The following is an 11,106-nucleotide window of genomic DNA, read 5'->3' as shown; positions in this document are numbered from 1 at the left end:
TGTAAGAATAGCTGATAATATTGTGGCAAATCGTTAATATATATTAAAAATAAAAGGGCCCAAGGACACTTCCTTGTGGTATACCACAAGTAATTTTTCGTGAATTAGACGCATATGTCTTTTCTAGTTTAGAAATTGAACAGATTTTTGTTATTTCGCTATGTTGAGTTCTATTGCTTAAATAGGACGATATAAGCTGTAATGCATTACCTCGTATGCCATAAGCTTCCAATTTATGTAGAAGAATCATGATTGACAAAGTCGAATGCTTTTGTCATATCCATGAATATTGTCTACGTTATCTACCAAAAGTCAAAAACTATCTTTTTTTTTTTTTCTAAAACCTTTTGTTCTTCACAAAGAATATTGAATTTCTCCAAAAGCAATAAAACGAATTATAAATTACCTTCTCGAAATTTTTGAAAAGACTGATAAATGAGCAATAGGTCTATAATTTTTCATTATTTGTTTATCTTCTTTTTATGCAAGGGTTTTTGGTCAATTCTTTTTATTTTAAAGGTATTTATTATTGAGTGCTTTAATTTATGGGGAATACTCCTTAAGTATACAAAGGTTAATAATGCGACTAAGAGGAGCAGCTATTGTTAGAGAAACACTTTTAATTATTTTTGTTGATACTCTATCTGGACCAGTACGATTTGTCATTTTTAAATTACTTATAATATATATTATATCTGAGGAAACTACAGGCGGTATAAAAATAGATGAGTCATTTCTTTTGATTTTATTGTTTAATATCTCCTCTTTGGTTAAGAATTCCACATTAAAATACATAATATTATATAAATGCATTTAACTTATGTACTTATTGAGTTTCAAAAGTCATTTACTTGTTTTTTCCTAATAAGTTTTTTCTCTGTCGTTTTTCATATCACACAATGGAAAACATGAATTATCGCCATATTTACGAGTATGAGTAGGATCGAAGGATTAATGATGTGTATGGTGTTGGTAATTGAAAAGAAAACACGATACAGTTTTAGTTACAACGTTTTCGTTCTGGAAATTTCGACCTTCAGTATAAGCCCTGTGGACAGCCGGAAACCAAGGTGTATATAATGAGGAATTAGAGGCTATTGAAGCGGATCCACCACAAACCACTTCAGAGTTAGCTGCAGGCTTCGGCGTGAGTGGGAAAACTTCTACGATTATATAGGTACAGCGGACTTTGGAAAAATTGTCATATAAATAATTTGCGCTTATCTAAAAACTTTTGCGCTACCGTTAAATAGCAAAACACCAATGTAAAACTTCATATATTTTTCCATACACAATATTGAAAGGATTTAAATCGAATCACTTCCTGCTATGAAAAGTGGATCCTGCGATTATCGGAGGTGGTGCACGCCCCAAGCGAAAAATTACCTAAAAAAATTACTTGTTAGTGTATGGTTGACTAGGGCCGGTGTTGTTCACTACAATTTTTAAAATGTGGCCAAACGATTACGGCAGATATCTATAGTCAGCAATTGCAAACTATGATGGAGGAACTAGCGGCTAAACAACTTAGGCTGGTCAATCTCTATAGGCCACTGCTACTTTAAGACAACGCTAGACCAAACATTGCACTACAGACGGCCGCCGCTAAAGGAAAGGAATTGGTATGTCTGCGACATCCACTGTGGGTACTACCACTTTGTACCACTTTTCGGCATTTGGATACCTTTTTATAAGGAAAAAAATTCGACTCCGATAAGGCAGTCCAAACAGGGCCGTAGCTAGACTTGAATTTAAGGTAGGGCAGCTATGGTTACAACTAGGGCGGAAGTAAAAATGTTACTAGATCTAATCTGGTCAATCATTTTTGACTTGTCAACGTGAATGAGTCAGGTTAATACTTACATAATTGTTAGGGTACTATATAAATTATAACAAAATTCCTTAAATCTTGTAAGAGGTTATTCCACCCATAAATCTGAACAACTCTTACCATGGGACCAACTTCCAAATAGTGAAATAAAACCCGCTGCTCCATATATTATGATTTTGATTAGTAAAAATTTATTTGATTTTTAATGTAGGGCATTAGTATTTAAGGTAGGGCATTGCCCCACAATGCCCCCAGCTACGGCCCTGAGTCGTCCAAACCGCCTTCAGAGTTTATTGATTATCGCCCCATGTTTTTGTAGTAAAGGGATCAATGAACTTCCTATGACAATGATGATAACAATGATGTATACTTCGATTTACTTATTTAATAATATTTTCCAAAAAAAAAATATAAAGAGAAAAAGTTTGTAGGGACGAATCTCTGGAAATACTTACTAAACAGATTTTTAAAAATCCATTAATTACATTACAAACACAGACTCCTGAGTGCTATTATATATGCAGTAGCCTAATAAAAGTATTTAATCTCAGGAAAATATTTATTCTGAAAACCAGCGCGGAGTCGCGGCTAAAGCTAGTAAGTATTCAATACAGAGTGCAATGTCGATTTTTTTGGCCTATTTCGCCAAGTTTCATGCTGCATACATTCGAAAAACACATCCACATTCCTAATGTAATTCTGTTTCGATTAATGTGCAAAAGCGGATGTCATAATTAATGCGGAAGTTCAGCGGTTACGGATGCGAATATCCGCACCATACCTAATACGTAGCAAGGATATAGCAGAGAGCCACTAGCATCTTACGCCAAGTCACGTCGTACTAGTATCCATACTATATATGTATCTACATATTCTGACCAACTTACATAGAAAATATATACCTGGCTATTTTTCTTTAACACAAAATCAGATGATATACTTAATAAATAACACTTTAATAAAATCACTTTATTTAGCCAAATATTAGTCTATAAAAAAAAGAGAATACCAAAAAATAAAATGTGTACTTCATTCCTTTTCTTAATATTATGGAATATATTGGCGGAGGTGGTAGACTGAAACAATATATCAAAATATACCTAGGTTTATTTAATAAGGAACTACTTATACGGCATAAAAAATAAAAAATTACCTATATGACTTCGCGCCGTTCAAGTATTACGTAGGCTAACGCAATTTAGAAGACTTTTGACCCCCCATGTAACGCGCCGTAACGTTTTCCACTGTGCCCCGCCCTCCAAAAGTTACGTAACTCTAATTTTTTCTAATCACAATAATTTCATGCAAAATACCGGAAGATCGTTAAAATATCTTTATTTTAAAATTTTAAACAACTATGTTACATAGCTCTTGTACGAAACCCCTCCCGCCCCTGTAACGCATCGTAACGTTTTACTAGAACCCTCTCTCCAAATTGCGTTACGTAATACTTGAACGGCCCCTAAGTAGGTATGCGTACCTACTTATGATTAAAAGATAATAGATAATTTGATCTAACGTGTATTAAACTATTATACTCTGAACGGAATAAAAATTTAATATAAGTAATTTCAAGTGGTCATTATTTTACTGACGATTTGTATTCGGTGCAATGGTATGCCGACGCACGGCGCCAGGCTCTGGGTCACGTGCAAAAGGTTCCTTATTTCAACAATTTCGTAGTCACCACAAGAAAAACTACAAGTCTTCAGCTAAGGCACCGTACAAGGCCCCGTATACCACGAGATCCCGGGCTGTTGCTCGATTTTGTTTTGTATATTTTTAAAGCAAATCATGTATTTACCTAAAAGTTGCAATAAATAGGTATCATGAAACAGGCAATCACCCTAGGTCCGGCGCTTACAGGCCTCTCGAGATGCCATGTACGACGTTATTTTAACATGATGTCTACGAAATAGTTAAAATCGCATAGATCGCGTGATTTCTGCTCGGCTCGAAGCCTCGCCCCAGTTTTTATTGCCCCTGCACGGGGCCTTGCGTCAGGTACAGGCTGAGTGCACCTTGGTGTTGGTTTATTTCCGGTTTTACGTGATTCTCCCTCATCAAAATCGCAAGCTGCGTTAAAAAACTGGGTTCCAAAAATTTGTGAAGTACTAGTAAACTTTGTAAACTCATTCATTGGTTTAATTTAGTAGAACTGTCCCTCAAAATATTCGATTTCAGTTACGTACATGCTTGAAAAAAAATTTATGGTTAGGTACTTAGTTTTGGGAATTTCACCTCTTTTATGGACACTATCTATAACGTATTGGTAAAGTGTCGATGAAAAACCTAGGCACTGAAAAATAAAAATAAACATTGTGATAGTTGAAATTGAACGCCAATGCTTAGCGATAGTAGAGGGTAGAACTAAACGACAAAGAACTTAAGTTAAATCTGTAGTTGTCGATTAAATCCAGGTAACTTAACCTTCGTATTTTTTAACGTTTAGTATCCGACCGGAGATCGATTTGCAACCGAAGCCGAAACCGATTAAACGGCTATCACTACAACCTTCGGCCGAATCCGTAGGCTTAAATATCGCAAGAATTTTACCTAGTCCAAAATTGATTACAAATAAGTCTTCCAATCTCGCACTACCGAGAATTCCTAGGGTCAGCATTCAATTTAAAATGTTTGCGAATAAAACATATAATGTTCAACTTTTTCTGCTATATAAGTACATGCCAAATGAGTTCCACAATTCCCGGGGGAACCTGTACGGATAATTATCTAGAAACACGCGGGACTGGAAAATGACATTAGATCTCGCAAATATATAGATTGAAGATAGACTGCGAAATTGAAAGCCCTAGCTATAAGCTACAATTAAATTAAAACTTTAACGTTGAAAGGTTTATTTATATTGACGGTATAATATATTATATTGCAATTACTTAGTCCAAAAATAATATGAACGATTATTTATTTATTTCGGTCGATTTCGACGCTTGCTAGAACCTGCGGTCTTGCGGCCCATATGTGCCGAAGATGGTTTTTGCCGAAGGTGGCCAAAGACGAAACTTCAGTCGGACACTAATTAGGTATAGGTATAGTTAACTTGAAGTAACAGAAGAAGATAATTGGGTGTGAATTTCGAACGAAACGTGAAACCGACAAAATACGAACGTTAAGTATCTATGTCCTAAATATACATAACTAAACAAGTCCAAAGTAGTAAAATACTTAATACTCACAAATAAAACACGAAGCATTAAAGGCACCCAGTATTGAGCAGAAAGGACGCGGCAGTTCGCGAAAAAGTTTTCGCGTTAAAGGAAATAAACGGAAATTCTCTGCCTGCGTAAAAGCATCAACATGTCCCATGCCCACCACGCCAATACCTGGATGTTTACTTCCCGCCCTAACTTGTTTCAAAGGTGTTTTAAGCTTTAAACCTAACTTGCAATGGAAATGTTCATTAACACCTTCTCAAGAATTAAATATTAGTGCCTACAATAGCTTACCGTGCAGAATTTGTGTAGGTTGGTACCGTCAGTATAGTGTAGGTTTGTTAAAGAGGCACATACATCCATACATCCATCCCACAATCTTTTGCATTTGAAATATTAAGTAGTAGGATTTAAATTATGTACATAATGACAAATGGCATTCTCATGGAAATATCAAAATAAATAGCCAGTAAATCTTGAAGAATAGGCAAGGCACTATCTCTCTCGTCGACAAATACATGAAATATCTTTTTAAATGCAGGCACATCCCTAGTGATCTCTTCAAATTGCGCTTGAACAAAGTCTTTATCTTTGTATTTTCTAGTTGATCTTTACTAGAAGAATTAAATTATCCATAAGTAAGTTCTAAAATTTCTACTCCTAAAAAGATCTTTAGAGCTTAGATACTGGTGCGTTTAGCTAAATATACTTAGTTGAATATTATAGGCGGCAGACCAAAAAACTGAGAATTTCCTTAACTCTGCTTCTTTTCTCTCAATCCAGCAGTTTATCCACAATTCTTTTAGAAAATAAGGGTGGTGAAAATTACTTATCAAACGTCAATAGATAAAAATAAATAAAATCCCTACTAGCCGAATTTCTACCTCGGTGGCCAATCTGAACGCAGGAAATATTATACTTATGTAGTGCACAAATGGCAGTTGCAGGTGCACACTCTGTCCCTTCACGCTCTTAGTTTTAGACGGCAATGCGAGGCACGGAGGCGAAACTTCTTACTCCAAGCGGCGGCTGGTAATTTTAAGATAGAAAATCCCAGCCCACTACGCAGTATTCATACTCATAACTCTTACCGTGTACCTACAACTACGCCATCCATGCAGTCAATACGTATACCACTTACACGCACCTAACTACTCATTTGCTAACTTATGAAAATACAGAACAAAATAGATAGGTACCATAAAATTTTTGGTACAATAATAATTATTATCATAATATTTACTAGAAGAAAACATACTCCAGTGGCTTGGGGTTAGTGGTTGTGAGATGATAAAGCACTTGTCCAAGTTCATACACGCTCAACGATTGAAACGCTCTCGCTATCGTTATCTGTATTGGTCGATCACCGAGAAACAGTTTACAACCTGGAATCTTTTTCATCTGAAATATAATTTTTCATAATTATTAATCACAAATCGCACTCTTATTAAATAATGACCCATTCCAAAATTGCCAATTTGTGGGAATCGTCAAACAACCAATTTCTGTATGCGACCTTTTAGTTTTTTCGCATTTATTTCATGCTATAGGTTTCATTATTTACCTATCTTTAATAAGCTCAAGTTTATAGCAACTTCAAAATAGGTTGCAAACAAAATATAGTTTTCCGACAACTGCCACAAATTATCAATTTTGAAATAGGTCATTATTTTATTAAGAGTGCGAAATATGGAATGATTCATGTCTACGCGAATGATAGATATAATAAACGAATATTTATCTACCTCTATTTATATAGGCAGACCTATAGAAGTTATAGGCACTTTATAAAGCGTAATAATTAAATCATAAAGAATTTTATCGGAGCTTTTTATAGCAAAATGATATTTGGACCACTAATCTATCCACTAATTTGTTTACTCTTAATTCAGTTTCTCTTATAAAATTAATGGCAAGTAAAAAAAAATCATGCATTCAAATCAATAGTGTAGCACCCGCTCTCCCTTGAGGTAATTTAAATTTTGATTGCGTTTTTATACATCGTAATAAAATGTCATATATAGGTAAGAAACTATTTCCAAAATTTGTTACTAACTTATATTTACGCATATTGCGGTATGGTTCACACCTACAAAACATTTACTCTATTACCTTATGGTACGCTCTTCGAAACTCTCTCCAGCGACTTTCTTTGGCAATATCAGCATATGTTTTTAATAACATAGCATGTAACATGCCAGACACGAAGCTTTGACCTTTCACTGCCTCTCAAGACAAGCAGCAGGAATTTGAAATTAAAGCGTGACATGAGAAAATGTAGATATAAATTCAGACAGAACTAACTTTTAACTTTCTTGAGTCGAAATTTTTAGCATCTTCCAAAAACTTCTTGTCATCTAATTCCAAAAGTGACACTCTTTGTCGACATAGTTCTACTAATATCGCATTTGGGTTGAGCACCTTTACTATCTAAAATTAAAGTAAAATATTAAGACCGATTTGCGCAAATAGCCTTGTTTTAGAATAAGTTTTTGCATCGCTAGTATATTTTTCATGTCTCAAATTTTGATTCTGGCAGGCTAAATATTTAGTTTCTTTCCTGCAGGCATATTCTTACGAGTTACTTTCTTCTTCCCCAGTTTCTGTATGAAACCTGTTGTTTTTGTTATTTTATCTCTATCTGCTCATCCATAGAGTTGTATATAACTGCGACGTGTATTTGCGAGTCAAGGCACTTTTGCACGCCGATATTAATAGTAATGTGGACGAGCTATACGTCCTGTGCCTTGATACGCCACACTATTTGAAATCTGATTTTCTCAGTCTAAAGATACTGAGAAACCCAGATTTTCAAAATTCATCCTAGTGTTTTGTATTTCTTTTCCTGCCAATCATTTACGACAATCATTTTACCTTAGTCACATCCTCCACCGATTGTTTACTAAAGTGCACAGTGCCGAGAAGAACGACTGTTGCTTGTTTATCGGACTGCAGAAGTGTTGCAGAAACAGGAAGCTGTTGAGACAGGCCACTATTTTGTCTTTCGAAATAAATCTCTGCAAACAGATTGACCGTCTTAAATAGCTAGGTCCTTATTTGAACATACTATGTGAATGTCTTATGGGATATTATGGGATCCCATATTATTATATTATGGGATAGGTACTCAAATTAAAATAATCGTGAAAAATATATTTATCCTATGAACAGCCCAATATATCGTGCCATTAACTCAAACTATGGTTTTCTGTGCAATTAGGATTGGCTGCAAATACGGTAAAAGTCCAAACTCCAAACTACCGTTATTATGCCAGGCCAAATGCCACACCAATTAGAAATTATTATTCCAATGTCATTCGTGTTTCCTCACAAACGCTGCGTTCATGGTTAGAGCGTGATATGAGAGAGCGTGCTTAAATTCTTAATATTACACTACTTACGAAATCTCTTTGTTGGATCGTATGTTATGGTCGTTTTAATGCCTTGTCTCAACAACTGTCTTGCAATAAAACATGTCTTTTGTTTCATATTTCATTAATATTAATTTTATCACAAGAATTTTGATGTCCGATTATATAAAACATTGTAAAATTAAAATATGAATAGGATTTTAGTCATTTCGCCCATTTTTAAGACGTTGTCAATAATTTTTTTCTTCCTTCAAAATTTAAAGTTATCATAAGTATTGTAATATGTATAAGAAGATTTTATATATAATATGGTAAGAATATGTTAACTCTTTTCATACAATATTGTCATTCCTTTTGATACATTGTAGCTTTGGGTTTTCTCTAGAGGGGGCAGCTGGCGGGATTAATAAAAGTTGCCGAATTAAACGAACGGCTACCGAGGCTAATCGACATACTAGCTGTGTCCACAGTGTCGTCTGCGTGAAGGTCAGCGGCGATGGCTCCATATAACCCGAGCCTTGCCGGCTTCCCTTTCATAATTTATGTAAAATCTAATTGTTATTTAAACACACCATGCATATTAGTAGGAACATGTGTGCCGGGCTCCCTTTCGGAAAAATTAAATCTGTATTTTTTTAACCCCCGGCTGATAAATAAGGGTTTTATAAGTTGAAGATATTATAAATACATAAAATAATTAAGTACGATCGTATATTTGTGCTTTTGAAAGAAATCCCTGCTGCAGCAAAGGTAGGTAGAGCGGAGCGAAATACTGTAGAATCAATCAGGCAATTATTAACTTGTTCCTAAAATAAATCCAAAATCTAAACAAAAATAAACAAAATAATTGGGTCAATGTGAGATGGATTATAGATAGGAAAATCTAGTACAGTAGAAATTAACTATACAAACACAAAAATAATCATTAAATTTTATTGACTAAACATTCATTCTTATCTACTCAAACAGCAATTTCAGACCTTTATATTGAAAAATATGGACAAGTCAGTACATATAAATATAATATGAACAACTATATTTTGAAAAAAAAGAGCTACTTAAATACTTATCTCGTAAAAGTGACTACACATTATATAAATTTTATTGGTAAAAACAGTGCAGTCTAACTACGTCAAACTCTCCGAAATCGTCTGAACTATATTAATATATTTTTACTGTTATTTTCTCTATTAGAAGGTTTAATATATTAGGTAAGTATATATTATGTATAAATATAACATGAAAAAAGCTAATGAACCGGATCAAGATTCTAAAATAATTATAAAACCTATTCAATTATTAAATTTTTAATATAAATCGAAACTCAGTTAGGCCAGTTTGCCAAACTCGTATTTCATTCACCGATGACTTTACATTCTTCGATCACTGTTTAGTGAAACAGTTTTATGAACGACCATTATATTCCTATATCCAACAATCTTGTTATACATTTAGTTGAATCCCTTTTCTTAAGCAACATAGAGATATACAGGGTGGTGTTAAATTGAGCTGATGAGATACCGACTTATACACAACCACCTAGTGTTGTTTGTAGTAATTTAAGTAATTTTTATATTTTTTCGCCTTAGGTATTTTGATTTGTATTAAAAGATTTCAGGGAATTGGTACACTCGTGAAAACAATTTCAAGTCATATGCATTATCGTATTACGACGCGATTTACATGACTTTAGTCCTTACTGTACCCAATTACCCAGTAATATGGATGGAAATTTTTATCATAAATTTATTCCTTAAATTATCACAGTCCTTATATTATGAACATTTATTTAATTTACTATATTACAGACCAAAAATAACAAAACAAAGTTTTATTACAGTGTCAATAAAGAGCTTTTCTACAGGTATACAACGCTATAGAGTCAACATAACATTTAATTCATCAAAGCAAGTAAAACATTAGATCTTAGAAGCGAAAAGAAACATAAACTAACACGATAAGACTTACAACTAATTTATTTGAAAATAATAATAAAAATACGACAGAAATAGTAGAATTAAATGCTACTAAATTAACAGGATACATTAAACATTAATTCTTACTGAATAATCCTCTCTTCATCATCGGACATTAACGGAAACACAATGTCAACATTTTAATTTTAAATTCAAAATAACCACAAACCAACATTAAAAGATCAGTCTTTTAATTATATTTTACGATCTAAGTAGATACATATGTAGTTACAACATTTAACTTTTACAAGATAAAATAAAGCAAATCAGCTAAATATTACAAAAAAATTTATCAAAGTGAGTTATGCATACCCCTGGTGGTGCGCTAGTAGATCGAATAGGTACGTGATAAAAATATCGTAATAGGGGCTAACCAACCGATTGAAGGTTACTAATGACCTTCATTATAACAACGAATACAGGAATCGCCTTAAATTAAAATTGAGCAAAAATCCAAATTATGAACAAGTATATTTTGATGAAAGTAAATTATAATTAATGACTCTGGCTAATGGTATAAATATAAATAATACCGTATAAACTGTACAGTATTTGAAAAAATAACAAACTATAGACAAGCTTAATGTTTTTTTTTGCTTTTTCTGAACACCATATATGCCATTATTCGTTTATTGCTTCGTGTGTTATCCGTTAATAATCCGAAAACTACTTGGACGGATATAATAATGTATATTTTAAGTAAAACGTTGGTGCAATGTACAGTCATTATAAGGTTGCTACAGTACGTGAAACAA

General features: G+C 33.6%; 1 protein-coding gene across 1 annotated transcript; it reads right to left on the bottom strand.

Moving 5' to 3' along the window:
* Positions 1-7,104: 7,104 nt before the first annotated feature.
* On the bottom strand, positions 7,105-8,557 carry LOC119193148 (traB domain-containing protein-like). The gene is made up of 4 exons (XM_037446800.1): positions 8,406-8,557; positions 7,879-8,021; positions 7,308-7,434; positions 7,105-7,232 (listed from the first exon to the last, which is right to left on the bottom strand). Exons 1-4 carry the CDS (start codon positions 8,491-8,493, stop codon positions 7,105-7,107), a joined length of 486 nt encoding a protein of 161 aa, XP_037302697.1. The 5' UTR covers positions 8,494-8,557.
* Positions 8,558-11,106: the final 2,549 nt, after the last annotated feature.

The sequence above is a fragment of the Manduca sexta genome, unplaced genomic scaffold (assembly GCF_014839805.1).
Source record: "Manduca sexta isolate Smith_Timp_Sample1 unplaced genomic scaffold, JHU_Msex_v1.0 HiC_scaffold_3663, whole genome shotgun sequence".
NCBI lineage: Eukaryota > Metazoa > Arthropoda > Insecta > Lepidoptera > Sphingidae > Manduca > Manduca sexta.
The sequence above is the reverse complement of the archived record's forward strand: the minus strand, read 5'-3'. Positions and strand labels throughout refer to the sequence as shown.